The sequence below is a fragment of the Globicephala melas genome, chromosome 3, assembly GCF_963455315.2.
Source record: "Globicephala melas chromosome 3, mGloMel1.2, whole genome shotgun sequence".
Lineage (NCBI taxonomy): Eukaryota > Metazoa > Chordata > Mammalia > Artiodactyla > Delphinidae > Globicephala > Globicephala melas.
The window spans coordinates 28,418,597-28,436,928 of record NC_083316.1 but is presented as its reverse complement, the minus strand read 5'-3'; the positions used below and the strand labels follow the sequence as shown (position 1 = coordinate 28,436,928).

At 36.9% G+C, this 18,332-nt stretch overlaps 2 protein-coding genes across 3 annotated transcripts; one reads left to right on the top strand and one right to left on the bottom strand.

Annotated features, from left to right (window-relative positions):
• Positions 1-1,890: 1,890 nt before the first annotated feature.
• On the bottom strand, positions 1,891-10,293 carry BRIX1 (biogenesis of ribosomes BRX1). The gene is made up of 10 exons (XM_030843688.3): positions 10,011-10,293; positions 7,756-7,867; positions 6,344-6,387; positions 4,752-4,822; positions 4,564-4,613; positions 4,386-4,459; positions 4,176-4,226; positions 3,945-4,046; positions 2,546-2,674; positions 1,891-2,301 (listed from the first exon to the last, which is right to left on the bottom strand). Exons 1-10 carry the CDS (start codon positions 10,167-10,169, stop codon positions 2,032-2,034), a joined length of 1,062 nt encoding a protein of 353 aa, XP_030699548.1. The 5' UTR covers positions 10,170-10,293; the 3' UTR covers positions 1,891-2,031.
• On the top strand, positions 9,974-18,013 carry RAD1 (RAD1 checkpoint DNA exonuclease). Of its 2 annotated transcripts, none has more exons than XM_060295704.1 (6): positions 9,974-10,443; positions 10,909-11,174; positions 12,063-12,171; positions 13,538-13,796; positions 15,668-15,758; positions 16,104-16,289. In XM_060295704.1, exons 2-6 carry the CDS (start codon positions 10,980-10,982, stop codon positions 16,155-16,157), a joined length of 708 nt encoding a protein of 235 aa, XP_060151687.1. In that variant the 5' UTR covers positions 9,974-10,443; positions 10,909-10,979; the 3' UTR covers positions 16,158-16,289. The 2 variants fall into 2 exon arrangements, with proteins under 2 accessions (XP_060151687.1, XP_030699549.1); XM_030843689.3 differs by having other exon boundaries at positions 9,976-10,443; positions 15,668-15,766; positions 16,104-18,013.
• Positions 18,014-18,332: the final 319 nt, after the last annotated feature.

Sequence of the window (18,332 nt, the reverse complement as noted above, 5' to 3'; positions counted from 1 at the left end):
GACAAAAAGTGAAAAAACAAAGTACTTTTTTCTTCCTCCAACTCCATCTGGTTTTGCTACCTCTTTTTTTCCTCCTGAGGGAAAAAGGGATCTATTTTTACTTATAACATTGTATCAAAATTTAAAGATAATTACACTGCATATAAATTTCAGTCTAAAGAAAGATCTCACTAAACAGGCTGACTTCTAAATGAACATGGACTTGGGAGATGCGGAATTCTCATTCAAATGAGTTATCCATATAAATGATTATGAAAGGGAAATATACAGCTAATTTTCAGCCTATATTCTGTCACTTAAATAATGGCCTTTTTTCCCCTGCACTTAACCAGATTTGCCTTTCATTAGCCACATACAAGTATTGAATATTTCAAGTGAACCTCTGACTTGAATTACTTAAATTTCAAGGTTAAGTAGCTTAACTTATACCATTTCAAGATAAAGTAGCCTAATTATACACTCAAGAAGGCCTTTCTTAGCAGAAAATTAGGAAAAAGTGAAATGGAAAAACTGATCATTCTGCCTACACAGATCTAAAATAAAGACAAAATCAAAACCCAAGTGACAAACTAGGAAAGATGCCTAGAAAAACCTCACTATATAAGAGCCCTTACAAATTCATGTAACTACCACACAAAACACCAGTCACAAAAGAAAACCCAGTACATAGCCAAAACACAGTATTCATTTTTTTACCTATCAAATTGACAAAGATTATCTCAGCAAGGGTGTAAGGAAATGAACACTAACCTCTGGTGAGGTACAATATTTAGGGGAATAGGTTCATAATTTTTGACCAGAGTTCTTATAGGAAACCACAAATATTGTACAAAATACCTATAGAAAGTTTGCTGCAAGCACCTATACCAGAAAAAGATAAAATTGAAATACTCAAATATCCAACAAGGGACTGCTTAGATAGGCGTGACAGAGTGGAATACTATGGAATTACTAATCACGCTGCAGAAAAAGACAGGAGAAAATGATTAGCATGAAATTAGTGGGTGACAAAATACCACATGCATGACCCCTATCCCTGGCCACTTGCATCCAGAATCTTGTCTTTCCATTACTAATCGACTTCCAGGGTAGTAAGCCCAGTGCTCTCTTTACTTCAAGTAAAGTTCTTTCTTAACAGGAGAAATTCAAATCTTCTGGTGCCCTCTTAACAACTGTCCTGTTTTTCTTTCTTTTACTGTTAATTTGATAAGTAATTTACAGGCACTGCTTCTAAATTAAATTTGTAATCTACAGAAAGCTTTCAACACATATAAACTCATTTGATTTGCAAAACCTTTGTTTTTTTTTTTTTTTTTTTGTGGTATGTGGGCCTCTCACTGCTGTGGCCTCTCCCGTTGCAGAGCACAGGCTCCGGACGCGCAGGCTCAGCGGCCATGGCTCACAGGCCCAGCCGCTCCGCGGCATGTGGGATCTTCCCGGACCGGGGCACGAACCCGTGCCCCCTGCATCGGCAGGCGGACTCTCAACCACTGCACCACCAGGGAAGCCCAAAACCTAAGTATTTTTAGCATACATTTTCAAGGTAAGAAAACAAGATGAGAGGTTGGCTTTTCCGGGGCCTCACTGATTTGTGACTCAGGGACTCAAACCTCAGTAAGATGTTTTCCCTTCTAGCAGTCTACCCCAACTTTACCATCTGAAACTATGCTCTCAAAGTGCCTAATGCTCTTTTACATGTAATAATGATCCAATAAATCTGTTTGAATTTCAGCTTTGCTAAACTCAAAATTTTAATCCAAGAGAGCAGGCCTAAACCTTAATTGTGCTAAGTTTTTAATAATAAAAACAAGCTTTGAAAAGAAAAACAGAAATTAAGTGATGAGTTCTGGTGATATTTTATTTAGAAAAAAATAGGACCCGCCCCCCCCCCGAAGCCACAAAATCTTAATTTTTCTCTTTTAAATGTCACACTAATTAGATATAAGGTTGTCCCAAATAATAAAAGTATTTTTACACATTGAACATAAAATAAATATAAAACAAATGAGAACAAATTAGTTATCCATTGATTCATTTTGCATTCCCACTGTTCATCTTCTGTTTCATTTTCCTTTGCCTTTTATAAATCCTTTTCTTTCTTGCTTTCAAATCGACTTTTGGCTCTGGTTTTACCCACTGTATTTCTATCGGCTTTTCCTCAGCTGGTATAACAAAAACATCTGCAGTGGGATCATGGGGAAGAATAGTCTTTGGTTCTTTCTTTCTCAGCTTCTGCACGTCTTTCACTTGCTGTTTCTCTCTGTATTTTGCAGCTGTGATGGATCTTATGACACGCCGATGCTAGAAACAAAAAAATATTAAAGGTGCTTTTGAAATAAAAATAAACATTTTATACACGGCAAAGACATTAACTTATGAACCCTACTTCCCTTCACCCTGTGTCATCAAAAAAAAAAGCAATTTGTAAGACTGTACGCAGCAAAAACCAAATTCAGTTTCACAGTTAACACAACAGTTACTTGACCGAATTATTTTGGCCCAAGAGTTCTGGGACATAAAGGACCACTGAACAAAAACAGCTTACCATGTTTGGTGACTGGTAGTGAGGATTTTCATACAAAGTTGGTCCTCCAAAACTTCCCTGGAAAATCTTTATGAGATTTAAGACAAAACGGGGTCCTATTTCTACAAGAGCAGCATCTTCTTCTATGATCTTTAATAAAAAGGAAACATTTCATTTTGGTTTGGATATACTACTCCTCCTAAAATGTATACAGGCTATATCCTCATTACAAATGTGCCTAAAAGAACTGATAACCAATGAAGTTAAGGTGGAAGTGAAACTTGGCAAGTGCCAAATCATCAATACTTTCTGAAATACATTACTGGTTACAGGTAGTTGTCATAGGAAAATATAAATGCTTTTTCAGCGTGTTTTTAAAATTGAGTCACTTCAATTTGGTCTGTATCTTGCTTCTCACAACGCGTGTCTTCTTGAAAAATTGTGGTTAAATGAATATTTAAAACTGCAACCATGGGCTTCCCTGGTGACAGTGGTTGAGGGTCCGCCTGCCGATGCAGGGGACACGGGTTCGTGCCCCAGTCTGGGAAGATCCCACATGCCGTGGAGCGGCTGGGCCCGTGAGCCATGGCCGCTGAGCCTGCACGTCCAGAGCCTGTGTTCCGCAACGGGAAAGGCCACAACAGTGAGAGCCCGCGTACCACAAAAAAAATAAATAAAAAATTTAAAAAAACTGCAACCATTATAACAAAATGGATTAAAGCACCCTATGGAGCACCCTTTCAAAATTTAAATCAACCCCTAAATTGTTTTTATACATTTAATTCAAATTAGATTAAAAGGTAGATAAAAAGACGTTGGCAGAATTTATTTTTGAATGGTTACTGACTGTGGAATTAAGAAACAACTTCTGAACTACAAATATTACTATAGTTGGTTAAGGTATGCCTGCCCTCAGGGGTTACGAAGGGGATATGTTTAACTCACACTGCAAAGTATCCAATATAACAACAACATGCAGAAAAGAGCCCAGTTTACTTCATAAGCTGTCTGAAATTTTGCCTTGCTGCTCTCTTCCACCTCTCCACAGATTTCCAGAATCACCTCTCCTCCTGGATGAATCACTGTATGACTCATCTAATAGTTCTCACTGAATGCTTTCTACAGGGGTTATGTTTTTCAAAGTCTTAAACCCCACCTCACCCCTGGTAGATTCTAACGTCTTGGAAGAGAAACTTATATTTTACTCAATATATAGTGGCTTGTTAGAAAATCCATACACCATATTAGCTGATAGCCATGAACGTAAGTTATGAGATAAAGGTTATTTACTACAAGTCTGTGGGGAAAAGAAAACGATGTAAACGAAAAGAAAAGAATTTATCATTTGCATTTTCCATGTCTATAAAAAAATATATCCTAATTTATTTCAAAGTATAATTAAAAGTTAATTAAAGCTAACCTGAAAGTTCCGAAACCATATCCTATTATCCAAAATAGTGAACGTAAACACGTGGTCCACAAATGGTTGACTTTTGGGATGATACCGTGGTGTACTAAAGATCTAGTGGGAAAAAGGACACATTAGTTCTGTATTCTGTGACATACCATGTGTGCTTCAGATAGCTAAGTTAAAAGGAAGACACTCATTTAGAATATTTTACTAAAAATAGTTTCTAGTAAAGATATTTACCTGAATTAAGAGTTCTTTTAACAAAGCAAAATGTGGTAATTCATCAAAAGCCTATAAAAATAGAGTGAACATATTACTTGACAACATTAGTTTTGTTTAAAAGTGTTTGTGTTTTTATATTAACTAAACTGAATTATACAACTATATCCACCAAAAAACAACCATGCACAGTAAGAAAATTAGACCTCATACACTAAATGAGAAACTTACAGGATCAAAAGACAAGAGGGGCCGAGAACCTTTCAAACAGTTTCCAGTCATCTTTAGCTCAGCTAGGGTATGAACTAGAAAAATTACATCAGCAACAAAAATAGTTATAACTTTGGCACGATTATCCCAAAAGATTATTTTCAATTTTCTCACAAAAACTTAAATTGAGTCAACTTACTATTTTGAACAAGGAATTTAGCAGATGGTCCGTGAGGTGAATTTGAAAGCCTAAAAAATATAAAAGCTTTTTCAACTAATTAAAATTTAGAACGTAGTAAAAGCTTACTACCAATTCAGTTTAAAAGACACCATAATGTGCTAATAATATTCACATATTCTCTAATCTTATTTAATACATTTTCTTACCACATATAGAGATCTTGTTTTTTCTTAGCTTCAAAATAGATACATTTATTGCAGTTTTTCATTTCACAAACCTAAACGGGGCAAAGTATAGAAAAATGAAGTGGATAATAAAAATAAGATCTAAAGTAATTCAATGCAATGAATATTTAGATGCCTTCAAAAATACTTAAGCAGGTTAATAGGCTACAAAGGTCTAAATCGAGGTAAATTTATTCATGGAAACGTTTAAAGTTCCTCTTAGGTGTTCTGTCCAAGGTAAACTGTGCTCTGCCCACCTCTTTGGTGGAAGCAGCTACTCTTTCTGGCCTAGCATTTTTACTGGCCTCCCTTGGGGAACCTCTTCTTCTGACCATGGTCCTGTGTACAAACTACAAAGATTTAAAACAAATGTCCCAGGGATAAAGCACATTACAATTAGCCTCACCAACTGTAGAAAAATACAGTCCTTACAGAACCAAAAATCATCCTTTATAATGGTTACTTTGATTTTTAACTCTCTAGCTTTTCGATTTTAAGCTCAAGAAATTTGTTTTTTCTTCCTCATCTGTACTACCATTCTGTGATTTGGTTCTGTAAAATCACTAAGGAGCTGGCGAAAGGCAAGTATACAAAACCCATTTCAAGCTGAATTAAACTTCAACATCTCAAGGATTTACAAAGTCACAATTGAGAAATATACAAAAGGAATGAAGTCCTATGTTATTGTAGTGTTCATAAACTAATACATATACACTACCTGAGGCTTAAAGAATTCTTCAGTCCAATGCTTTTGTTCCTTACTGGTCTTACAATAAACACATCTACACACTAAGTTGTGAGCTTTAGTTGCTGGCAACCCATATCCTGTTTATTTCTCCTATCTTCACTTGAAATTATACTACTTGTTTACGGCCTGTCTCCTCCATTAGAATGTAAGCTCCATGATGATAGGGGCGTTTTTTTAAACACTGTTTCTATAATGCCATGATAGAGCAGCACTTCAAAAATTTGTGCTAAATAAATAACAGAGGCATTTCTAATAGCTAAAGAGAGTTATCTTAAAACAATTCTAAGTTTTAAAAGAAAATCTGCTCTAAAAACGCAAGTTTACTCTTCAACAATACTTTGAAAATTTAACACATTACTAGTTTGTAATATCTTAAGAGCAAATATCACATGCACCGCTTTTAAAACTGGCAAAATACTTTTCAATGAGTTTTAAAAAATATTTAATGGGCTTTTTATTTACGTTGATAATTTTTATGAGTACCTACTATGAATTTAGCACTGTACTAGACATAATGAGAAAAAAAAAGAATGATTTAATCCTTGTCCTCAGGAAATTTCAGTATGCTTGTTGAGAGAAGACAAATATAAGAATGATCAAGAAATTATATACTGAAGCACTAAACTGTGTGAAATAGACAATGAGTACTATAAAAATTTAAAAGGCAGATAAAGTTCATAAAATTTGCGTATCTTATACAAAACAACTTAAAAGTCACTGAATAACTGACTTATTTTCTAAATGAACTATTTCTAGTGTTCCAAATATTGTGTTCCTAAATACAATGTTGCTAGAATATTTTACTTTAATTAATTTCTAAAATTACCTCGTTAATCACAAATAACTTATCTTTACGATCCATTTTAGTATCTATAAAAAGAAAAACAGGTTAAGTAAACAAAAAATTTCAAAGCTACTTCAATCAAATCACACATACTTTCTAGGAAATTAAATATTAAGTATTTTTTATAATCTTCAGTTTAAATGAGATTTTATTAATCTTCAAAATGATTAGACCTGAAAACACATGACCTCTTTAAAAATCTTGTTCTTTTGAAATGTAAACAAGAGTGATTAAAAATAGTCCTCAAGAATTATCAAGCTCTAAGCAGTGTCTCTTACTTGTGTACAGACATACCTCAGAGATGCTGCCAGTTCAGTTCCAGACTACCGTAACAAAGCGAATATCGCAATAAAGCGAGTCACACAAATTTTTTTGGTTTCCCAGTGCATATAAATGTTACGTTTATACCATACTGTAGTCTGTTAAGTGTACAATAGCATTATGTCTAAAAGAACAATGTACATACCTTAATTTAAAAATATTTTAGTGCTAAAAAATGCTAACCATGAAAAAGTTTGAAATATTCCAAGAATTACCAAAATGTGACACAGACACAAAGTTAGCAAATAAAAGCAACTGAAAAAATGGCACCAAGAAACTCGCTCGACGCAGGGTTGCCGCAAACCTTCAAATGGGGGAAAAAATTGCAATAAAGTGAAGCGCAATAAAAAGAGGTATGCCTGAATTCTATGAATCCCTTTCAAAAATGGGAAAATTCTCACAAACCACATTTAGAGCTCATAAATTAAAATTCTCTCATTAGTTTCAGAGACCTGAAGATGTAACAGCAGACCTCAGTTTGAGAAACACTGGTCTAAAGAACTAAGTTATTACCTAGAATTAAAACCAAAAGCACCTCCCAACACAGGCACAAAAACACCTGCATGAGGGCGCTATCACAGTTATAAACTCCAAACTAGATGTTCTTCATTTGCCTGTAAGATACCCCATTACTAAAAAGAAAAGCTTGGCACTTAGGAGCAGACTGAGTCCCAACTTGAAGGTGCTTGAAATCCTACTCCTGGCCCATTAAGTTTTTTAATAAAAAGTTATTTTAAATACAGAAAGCAATACATGGCAGTCCCAAATCATTCAGAAGGACAAACCAGCTCATGACCTCTGAGAACATTACACTGAAGGCATTCCTGGACCTTTAAGAAATGTTTTGCTAGTTGGGATCTGTTTAAGAAAGGAAAGAGAATGTTTAATGAATTTTGCAAAGAATTTCTAACAAAATATTAATTGGAAAAATCTTGGCACTGAACAGATACACTTCTGAGAAGTCATGGTTCTTTACCTGACATGCTGAACGAACAAAGTGTGACTCAAAGTGAAAACATATAAACAGGCAAGTTTACAAATACAAAATTTTAAAGTATGTGATATAAAGGTACCTGCTTTAGAATGAGGCATCAACATTCTCAAGTCTTGCATTAAATGTCTTGTTCTGAAATTTATTCCTCTAGAAGAAAAGATGAGAATCCGTTCCTTATTTTTCCACTTGCCCTAAAGAAAAAAAAGTGAGATGAATTTTAACATCTCATAATGAGTCTACCTTGTTTGTTTGTTTACAGATAAAGCTTCCAAGTAGCAAGCCAAACAATCTTTAATTCAGAATCTCTGTAGCACTGACCCCAGCTGCTACCCAGAAATCTCCTTGGCTTCCCTTCTTTTTATTTTTTTTCTTCAATCTCTCCAATTCCTCCTCCTGACTCTAAAGATCCTTTCTTAGCCCTTTTTTGTTTCTGATCTCTCCAGGACAGAGTTCTCATAATCATTCTCACAGCTTTGATTGTCAACTAACTCTACAGAAAGGTAAGGAACTCTTTCTAGCCCTAATAATCCAAGTATTGGCTTACCTCAAATTCAACTCTAGAATACCAACCCTTAAAATCCGGTAAATTTCTCTGCTATTTATTTTTCTGATGATGTCACCATCAGTTCAGTCCCCCACACTTTGACTCTTCCATCTGCCCTTGTTCTCTCATATCATAAGCACTAGTAAATGCTATCAATCTCTCTTTGCAACAACTTAGTCCTCTCCTAGTGATACTGCCTTCAAGCTTCAGATTCTTAATCTCAGATCAATTGCAAATCTTCTAAATGCTGGTCTTTCCAGCCAGAAGCTCCTCCAACAGACAAGGCAGACTACCGCCTACATGCTCCAATCACATCTTTACCTTCCAGGGTTTTCTAAACAAAGTCCAAAATGATACAGCTTTAACACTGGATTCTAAAATACACCTATATTTCTACCTTACTATTGCCCCAAATAAACCCTACACTTTAGCCAATTTGGCTGTACTTTTTAAACTGTCAGCATTTCGTCCACTTCAACACCTTTGATTAGTTTTTTTTTCTCTCTCTCACTCTCTCCCTCTTATATTGTTCCCTCTCATTTTTGAATATCGGAATTTTGCCCTTACCTTGGGATCCAGCTCAAAGGCTAAATCCTTCATGATCCCTTACCTGGTTATCCTAAAGTAATCTTTATTTCTTGCACTTCAGTAATATTTTTTATATTGTGACTCAGATCATAGCTACTATCATATTTCTTTCTAGCTCTTAAAGTGAAGAGTGAGAACACTAACATTTACAGAAAATCTACAAGTTCAGCTTATTCTTCACAAAAAGTAAATCACATTTTCTTGCTCTTAATTTACAGGTGAGTGAAGAGTTCGAAACGTCCCTGATAATTAATATCAGGGCTAGAATTCAAGCTCATCTTTCATTACTAAAAGCTAACTCCTTTCCCAGTGCTTGCCACTCCACCACAAAGGGTCATTGATCTATCACTCACTACGTGGTAGACAGAGGTTTACGCTAAGTTTGGGAGCGGGGGAGACAGAAATTAATAAATCAAACACAATTCTTGTCTCCACAGTATCTGATCTAGCTTACGGAGCCCTCAGTTGACTGAAAGTTAAGTCCAACAACTTGTGTTCACCTTCTTTTGAATAAAAACCATCAAGTCATATGAGTTCTTAGTTTTCTTCTAAACGCCAACATGTTAGGAGGAAGTGGTCATGTTCTAGTTTTGCAATCCCAAAGCAGGGGAAACCTAACTTCTTACGTGCCTGCCACGTTAAAACTTTGTCGAATATACATAAAGGTCATAATATCTACTCCAGTTTTCGTTACCCCTTTAGAGTTAAAGATCAAACAAGTCAAAATCATAATCCCAAAGGAGAGCAACTTTTAAACGACAACATAACAAGCTTCAGGATCCCTAACTGACTGCAGCTCAATATGGCAGAATGTGGAATTCTGGAAGGTATTCACTGGAATTCATCACTGGAAGGGATATACTCGAGAGCGAGGAACAACTCTAGGGAAAAAGTACTATCCTTCAACAACAACAAAAAATGGAGTAACTGGAAGACCAAACACTGTTAACTGAGTCCCCGTAAGTCGCTTCCTGTGAGCCGGGTAAGAGCTCAGAAGTAGGCCCTGTTGCTCAGCCCGCAGCCTCCAAGACTGCAGCCACGTGCACGAGGGTTAAATGTAAACGCTGTAGGGGGTCCCGCCGGGACACATGGGACCGAGCTCCCGAAACACCCCTGCAACTCTGCGGAAACCCGCAGAGCCATCATGTGGTAACCAGCCCCAACGAAGGCGCGTGAAACCACGGCCGTAGAGCCTCCCCTACCTTGCAAACCGGGCCTGGGATACGATCTCTCTCTGCCTCCGCCGCCTCCTCTGCTACGTCGCTCGGCTTAGCAGGCGTCTTAGCATCTTTTTCGTTTCTTTTTAGCTTTTTCGCCTGAAACGCCGGGCCTCCACGCCGTTTCCTCTTGGCCACCGCCATCTTGCTCCCCGCCTTCACTCTGGGCCTTTCTTCCGGCTCGGCCGCTCGCTCCGCTTTCTCATCTCTATGGTCCCGAGGCTCGGCCTCGGCAGTCCTCCTCCTGCTCTATGGTGCCTCCTTCCCGTCTCTAGGGTACGGCTCGCTCGGCTCTCTAGGCCTCGTATATCTCTGTGGTGACGGTGGCCGAGCTGGTCGAGCCATCTGAAAAGAGTGGCGGGAGCCTCTCCACTTCTTCCCCAGTTTTCCGGGAGCTGCGTCCTGGCCCGGCGCAAAGGTAAGGTTTGGGTGCTCGGGATCCCGAGACTAGTAAGCGGGTGCCGTGGGCTGGTGAGCCGCGCTGTCTAGGACTCTTCGAGGACCTTCCGAGGACTCAAGCCCGCCCCTCTATCGCCTGTTCTGTTAGGAGTAAGGTTGGAGGTGCGGGACACCTCAAAACCGACCCTGGGGATACGTAGCCCCAGTTTGGTTGAAGCTGGCCCCGAATGACCGTGTTAGTTGGCCTATTTTTATCCTTCGTAACTTTTCGTGTGTTACTGTCTCCTTAGTAAGGACGACGAAACCGTAGCTTACAGGCAGTAATTTCCCCCCAAGTTAGAAACAGTTAAGTGGCAGAGAGGTGGGGTTCAATCCCTGCTCCGCCGAGTTCAACGTCTAGACCTCTTACACTCAGCTCAGCGCCGGTTGAAATCGCCCGCCTCGTCAGCACTGACGCGGAGTTTTATCTGTCGCATCTCCTCAGGTGTTTTGTGACCCCGCGGGAGCGGGTGTTGGCACCTGGAGCATCCCTCGGGGCCGAATGCGTCGTGGACCATGCCCCTCCTAACCCAGCAGATCCCAGATGAGAATGATTACAGCTTAGTGGCTAGCCTTGACAACGTCAGGAATCTCTCCACTATCTTGAAGGCCATTCATTTCCGAGAACATGCCACGTGTTTCGCTACTAAAAATGGAATCAAGGTTACAGTGGAAAACGCAAAGTGTGTGCAAGCAAATGCTTTTATTCAGGTATGGAAGTAGGCACCTTTAAGCCTGTGACATATGATATTCTTCACCCAGCTCAATGAATTCCGAGGGTCTTAATAGACATCATTTCAGTTAGAGAACAAAATATCATTATTTGAATTATTTTTCTCTTCTGGTAACAAATTCTTTCCCCATCGTGTTTTACAGAGATAATGGTTAATAATAATAATGTCTGAAATATATTAAGCTAAACTATAGGCGAGCACTTTTCTGAGTGTTTTATATGCTGCCAACAGTCCTGCAGCTGGCAAGTGGCATAGTTGGGATGAGAACCCAGAACATTTGTTTCCATAGTATATGCTCTTTTGCACTACCTTCCTATTATTAATTTTTTTCCTTGTAGTGGTTATAATCTATTTGTTCTTACAAAGTAATATTTTATGGTTCAGATAGGATTTCAGATTTACTTCAGCATTTTTTTTAGAACACCTAAGTGCACAGTATGACCTCAGGTACAGAGGAATAAATAAGACATGGTTCCTGTTCTCAAAAGAAATTGAAAACCAGTATGACTCATGCGGTGTCTAATTGGCTGTTTTCCAAATGACCTTCGCCAAACTGATGGGCACAAAATGGAGACAAGGGAGAGTCATGTGGAGGATAGTTTAGCTCCAAGAAGCTAGATGAAGGACCTTTCATAAAGTTTCGCACGGGACTGAAATCAGTTACACCTTCAACTGTTGAGTAGCAGTATTCTAATGGATCACAATTGAAAAAGTTAAGGATGTTTTGATTGATAATCAGAAATTATTTTCATGGGGTTAGCACAATATTGTTATTTTAAAAACATATAAAGTGAAATCTAGAACCTTATATGTGAGTTTTCATTCTTTAATATATATACATTTTCACATTTACTTTTTTTCATAGGCTGGAATATTTCAAGAGTTTAGAGTTCAAGAAGAGTCTGTTACTTTTCGAATTAATTTAAACATCCTTTTAGACTGTTTATCTATTTTTGGATCAAGCCCTATGCCAGGTGAACTATTTTATTATCATTATAACAACATAAAAGAATTATATAGAATGCTCAGAAAAATACAAGCAAAGTTATTAGAATATAAGTAATATAAACATTTGTTTAGAAAATTAATTGCCAATTTATTTTTCATTTGCCACAATCATGGATTCTGATTTTTCACAGTGTTAATAGAAAGTATGCTTACGGTTCTTTTCATATTTGCAAAAATATTTACATTCATCTTTTTTTTTAATTTATGAAGATTTTAGGATTTTAAATTTGAACTAATCAAAAGAAGACTTTGAACATGTCTTAAATATCTTTAACATTGAGAAATATGTTTTAATTACTTCTTTTTTCTAACTTGTCTAGAATTACAGTTAGTGGCAGAAAAAATAGATACCAATTGTCCTGACTCCCAGTTTACTGTGTTCGAAATTTGTTTGCTTTTTTCTTTAATCCCTGTTTATAAATTATGTTTATTTTCTTAAATGCTTTCCTTTAAAATATTTATATATTTTTAGGAATAGTGAATTTGGTTGCTCTAGATATAAAACAACAAGGAATCCCTAGAAGAATGATTTTTTATTTCATAGGAAAGGAATCTGGATATTTGCTAGGGAAAATTCAGTTATGGTCTTCTAGAAAATATATTTTAATTTTGTAATGACAATTCCATTATTATTGGAATTGGTTAAAATTATATTTTCTAATGCAGTGTTCCCCAGCTAGTTTTCCATAAAAGCATCTGCCTTCCCCCATTCCTCACCCAGTTCTCCACACAGTAAGGAAAAGGAACTAGAGTGTCCTGTCATATTCCTCCTCCTCTCTAGTGGTTTGCAGACGTAAAACCCTAACTACCAGTAACCATCCTTTTTCTCCCAGTTAGACCTTAAAATTTGAGCAAATGTAAAGACTATCTCCCAACAGAAAAAGTTGGAAGGGTCCTTATCACAGTGAATACACTGATGTTATAGTAAGACAATATCAAAGATATCCATCGTTGCACAAATTGAACGTTCACTAATAGCATAGCCTATTCCACAACAGTTATTACATGAAGTATTGGACCATATAGATTCTCCATCCTGAAGTTGTATATAATCAACTAACTATTTCTGAGGTGTTTTTTGGCAACCTGGAAAACGATTTCAAAGAGTTACATTACATTTTGTTCCCAATTTTTTACAGTTATTTTTGGAATTGTCTACAGACAGCTATCATCAGGGAAGATGTGATCCCTTCCTATAAGGATATACATACATATATGCTAGAAATGGACAGGATAAGATATTCTTGAGGAGTTTTAGGCATCATTTGAGTAGAAGCTGAACCCAGAGCTCAAAAGCTAATAAGCCCCAAGTATGATTTGTTTCCATTGCAGGGACTTTAACTGCACTTAGGATGTGTTACCAAGGTTATGGTTACCCTTTGATGCTATTTCTGGAAGAAGGAGGAGTGGTGACAGTCTGTAAAATCAACACTCAGGAGCCCGAGGAGACTCTGGATTTTGATTTCTGCAGCACCAATGTCATTAATAAAATTATTCTGCAGTCAGAGGGACTCCGTGAAGCATTTTCCGAATTGGATATGACAAGTGAGGTCCTACAGATCACCATGTCTCCAGATAAACCTTATTTCAGGTACTTGAAAGCAGTACAGTTATAGTTAATGTAGTTTACTCCATCTCCCTACTTACACATTTGCTTAGGATGCAGAATTTTTATTATCCAGTTTACTAGAATTTTCAGAACTTTAGAGAGCTTTTACTCTTACTTCATACTTTTTTAGGTCAAGACACTAGGAAGACCCAGGAAGATTAACTCACTATTTAAAGCTTCATAGGTAGTGTTGGTTTCTAGAAGAGTAGTCCAGTCTCCTAGTTCATAACCTAGTGGTCTTTTCATTGCTGTACTACTTAACTGTTGTAGATAGGTTGCATCGTGAGGAAAATTGGGCTTAAACTTTTGGAAAAGGTGTTTGTAGTATACGGCATCTCTTTTTCTTTCCTTTCAAGTTAGTACAGGATGCAAAAGGAAATAGGTGTTTTCTATACATGGTTCATTCACTAAGTATCTATTGATCACCTACTGTGTGCATATTTGCCTTATTAAGCACTACAGGAAGGAACAGCTTAAAATCAAGGTGACAAGGATATATGTGAAACAGCTCAGAGGGGACAAAATTACATGCCATTAAGTTCCAAAATAATAAATACTTCGGGAACCAGCACTTAGGCAGGAATGGTCAAGGTGAGCTTCCTAAGAGAGGGCAATTTTCATCAGGAATACAGTGTCAGAAACTATCAAGCTACTTCCCATGTTTTGACCCAACAAATTATGAAATGGCCAAACTCTTTTCATGATTAGAATCAATTTAGAGAGAGAATTTAAATGTCTTCTCTTTTGAAATATTTCAGACTATTAAAGAGTAAAGGAGTTAAATACATATAGTATGAGAGGTGTAATTGTTCTTTTTGTATCACTTTAGAAGAACTGCAGGCCTCTCTCATAGGTTAGGCAGTTAAAAATTTGGCTCAAGATTGGTTAAAATGTTAATCAAAATGGAAATCAGTGGAACCCTACTTAAGCAATGATACGAATTAAAATTCCAGGCACTTAAACAGAGTATTCCAGAGGCTCCCCATCTAAATGTTCTCTCAGCATGAGTAACTAGATGGATCATGATATCTTTCATCTCCCATATAGGAAATTATTTGATGGTGGGGAACTGGAAGTTGAAATTTTTTTTTTTGGATACGTTGAACTTGAGCCTGTGACACTAGGGAGTAGTTGGATATATAGATCTAGAGCTCAGGAGATCAGTCTAGACTGGAAATTTAGATTTGGGAACCATCAGCGTGGCTGGGCATGGACAACATAGCTGAGAGAAAGAGGTGACGTTAGAAGAGAGAAAAGGTGGGTCCTGAGGAAAGCCAGCACCTAGGTCTTTATCGCTGTGCTCATATAGTGCTCATCCACATGTTAACGCCAAAGCAAATGATCAGTAAGTTCATGCAGATTAAGTAAACTGCTGATATTAGCAAGCAAAGAAAACCATAAAACAGCCTGAAGAACAGTCTGGGATACAGAAAAGCCCTAATTGCTTGGTGGGGCAGTAGAGACAGGGAACAGGACCCCAGGCTTGCAGCTGATGAAGATCAGGGTCTTCTGTCACTCCTCAGCTCTCTCCTGTTATATGGTTCTGATTTCAGGAGGAGGAAAGGACAATATCAGAGTAGAATTCGGGTAATGAAATTGAGGCAAACCCCTATGGATTCCTTTTGTGACTGGCTTTTTTCAAAGCCATTTATTAGTGGCTAGCTCTCCTGTGCTCCCACAGCATCCTACAGGAATCTTTATTATGTACTTGTTATAGTGTCTTGTCACCAGGTGTTTACATACCTGTTTCACTCACGAGAATGAGCTTCTTAAGGGAGTGTTTTCTTATTTGGATCCTAATGTGGCTTATTGTTGGACCAATGAATAAATGAGTTGCTCATTTTCTACTATAGGTTATCTACTTTTGGGAATGCAGGAAGCTCCCACCTTGACTATCCCAAAGATTCTGATTTGATGGAATCATTTCACTGTAATCAGACCCAGGTCAGCAGGTCAGTTCTTAATATAGAGGTTGCCATTGGTGATGAAGGTGAGGTTAAATACCACATTTCTATTAAATAAATTTTTTAAAACTTTCAATGTGTAGATAAAAGTATAGCATTAAGAAAAATAAATAGTAGGTTGCTGGGTTTACTTGGGGATTTTGGATTGCAATAGTGGATGAAATTTTTAAAATGAAGGGAAAATACTAGCAAATTGGACAAGTATTTGATTTTATTCTTATATTTGCTACTTGGTAGTTCTTGGCTAATTTTTGTCCTTTACTTGGAATTATGAGCACTGCTTTAAGTGTGTCCAAATAACAGCTTTTTATTTATTTTTCTACAGATACAAGATTTCTTTACTGAAACCCTCTACAAAGGCATTAGTCCTATCTTGTAAGGTATCTATTCGAACAGATAACCGAGGATTCCTCTCATTACAGTATATGATTAGAAATGAAGATGGACAAATATGTTTTGTGGAATATTACTGCTGTCCTGATGAAGAAGTTCCTGAGTCTTAGTCTTAAGTATGGCAATCCACTGTGCTATTTATGTACACATTCATGATTGGTCATGTTCTCATTCTGAGTGTAGCACTCTCCGTGATTTCTTATTGGATTTTCTAAGGGAAAGAAGCATGGAAGAGATAGAAGCTAAGTCCCCGCCCCCTAATAGTTGCTGTATATTTTATAAGTAATGTTTTCACGTAGTCACAGATTATCCAGTACTGGACTAGCCTGTGGTTCTGTCTTTTGAACTCATGGGAATCGTTATGAGCCAAGATGAGTAAGTTTTATGTTTTATTCTACTTAAGCAGGACATTCAAAGATTCTAAAAATTTAAAGTTTGGTGAAGCCATATCTGAAATGTTCTTTTATTTATTTACTGTTAGAAAAAGCAGTGGCATACGGGCATCACTCCCTATTTGGAATTCTGGATAATCTGTCTTAAAACAGTGGTTCTCAGAGTGTTGTGCCTAGATCACCTGGGAACTTGTCAGTAACTCTGGGGGTGGGCCAGCAATCTGTAGTTTAATAAGCTTCCCGCCAGGAGATTCTGACAAGTGCTCAAGTTTGAGAATCACTGTTTTAAAGGATACTTTTTTAAAAATAGTCTTTAATTGCATTGAAGTGACTGCTTTTAACTGTGATTTGTTCACAAATGTTCTGAAGTTTAGGCTTCGTCAGACAAGTCTGAATAATTATATGATTTATTTTTCAAGTGTACATTTTGAAGACATCTGTGAACAGGCTATAAAACAGTCTTCAGAGTTACAGATTTTCATCTTGTTCTGAAAACTGTTCAGTGTAGTAAGTACTTATTAGATACCTTCTATTTGCCTATAAGAGTTTCTCAATCAAACCAAGGTGTACAAAACCATTTATTAAGTGATTTTATACTTTCGTAGGTAGTTTTCAATGAAATAATTTTTGTGGTATGTAGGTTAAGAAAACATAACACTAAATTATGTAACTTGTTTTCTATTAGAAAAAGTATATAACTAAAATGAAGTTTCTGCACCATGTGACAACAGCTCAGTGTCTCTCAGTGGCCAGGCACTTTTGGCCTTTGGAGAGTGTTTCAGCAAAGCACTTCAGGGAAAAGGTCCTCCAGAACGTTATGTAGGCACTGCTTCCAGGCACGTGTACGATTTGTGCAATTTTGGGTGTCTAGTCCAGGGTGAGTACCTGATAACTAAGAAATCTTCCAGGCAATCTCAGGGTGCCCAGCTGGTACAAAAGAAGTTGTGTAAAGTATAGTATATGTTTGAGAAGGAAATGATTAAATCTACTAAATGTCCAAATATTTTTTTGTCTGGATAAACACAAAATCAAAACAAGTCTAAAACATAATTATGAAAATATTTAATCAGTAAACATTTCAAGGACTACAGTTTTCCTTTAAATTTAAAATAGGGCAATTGTTTTTTCATTGGCATGTCTAGTACCTAGAACAGTACCTAGGATGCAATAATATTTGTTAGGTGAAAGAACCTCCACTTTCAGATTATTAGTCACTATTTAATTCCATTATTTCGGTTTGAATTTATTTTGACCTAATGTATTTTTTTCAAGTTGAACCTGTAAAGAATTTAAAACATGTATCGACTTAAGACTTTTTTGCACATTTAAGACTATTATTTTAGCCGCACGTATCTTGAGTTATTTAGAATTCAGAAACTAATGAATTTAATTCTTTCTAAATCACCCTGACATCAAGGTGTGACTTAATAAAGAATTTTTTTTATGCGCACTCTTATTTGTCTAGTTTAACTTTGTTCAAGTTCCTACGAAAGACCACTAGGGGGAGCACTTCCTCAGGCAGAGCAGGATGCTTTGGTGACTACAAATTCAGTTCATGCGTCACACACATATAGAAGACTGTAATCTTACTTTTAAGATTATCTTTGCCTGTTTGAAGTTTATCTCATATTCTTTCCAGTAAAATTGTGCTTACCAGGAATAGGTAGGTAATATTTTTTCCGTTTTTTAATTCATTTATTCCCTACTTGATGATGATGTGTTTCCACCTAGAATGAATGATTCAAAACAATAAAAATAAAATGATTTGT

What these genes read in the sequence shown, in the direction of transcription:
- BRIX1 (XM_030843688.3), bottom strand. Translation starts at nt 10,169, where the DNA reads ATGGCGGTGGCCAAGAGGAAACGGCGTGGAGGCCCGGCGTTTCAGGCG. An exon ending in AAACAAGATCTCTATATGTG is followed by an intron (nt 4,614 to 4,751) that starts GTAAGAAAATGT and finishes TATATTTTTTAG; the next exon opens with GCTTTCAAATTCACCTCACG. An exon ending in TAAAAGAACTCTTAATTCAG is followed by an intron (nt 4,047 to 4,175) that starts GTAAATATCTTT and finishes TTTTCCCACTAG; the next exon opens with ATCTTTAGTACACCACGGTA.
- RAD1 (XM_030843689.3), top strand. Translation starts at nt 10,980, where the DNA reads ATGCCCCTCCTAACCCAGCAGATCCCAGATGAGAATGATTACAGCTTA. An exon ending in TGGATCAAGCCCTATGCCAG is followed by an intron (nt 12,172 to 13,537) that starts GTGAACTATTTT and finishes TTTCCATTGCAG; the next exon opens with GGACTTTAACTGCACTTAGG. An exon ending in AATCAGACCCAGGTCAGCAG is followed by an intron (nt 15,767 to 16,103) that starts GTCAGTTCTTAA and finishes ATTTTTCTACAG; the next exon opens with ATACAAGATTTCTTTACTGA.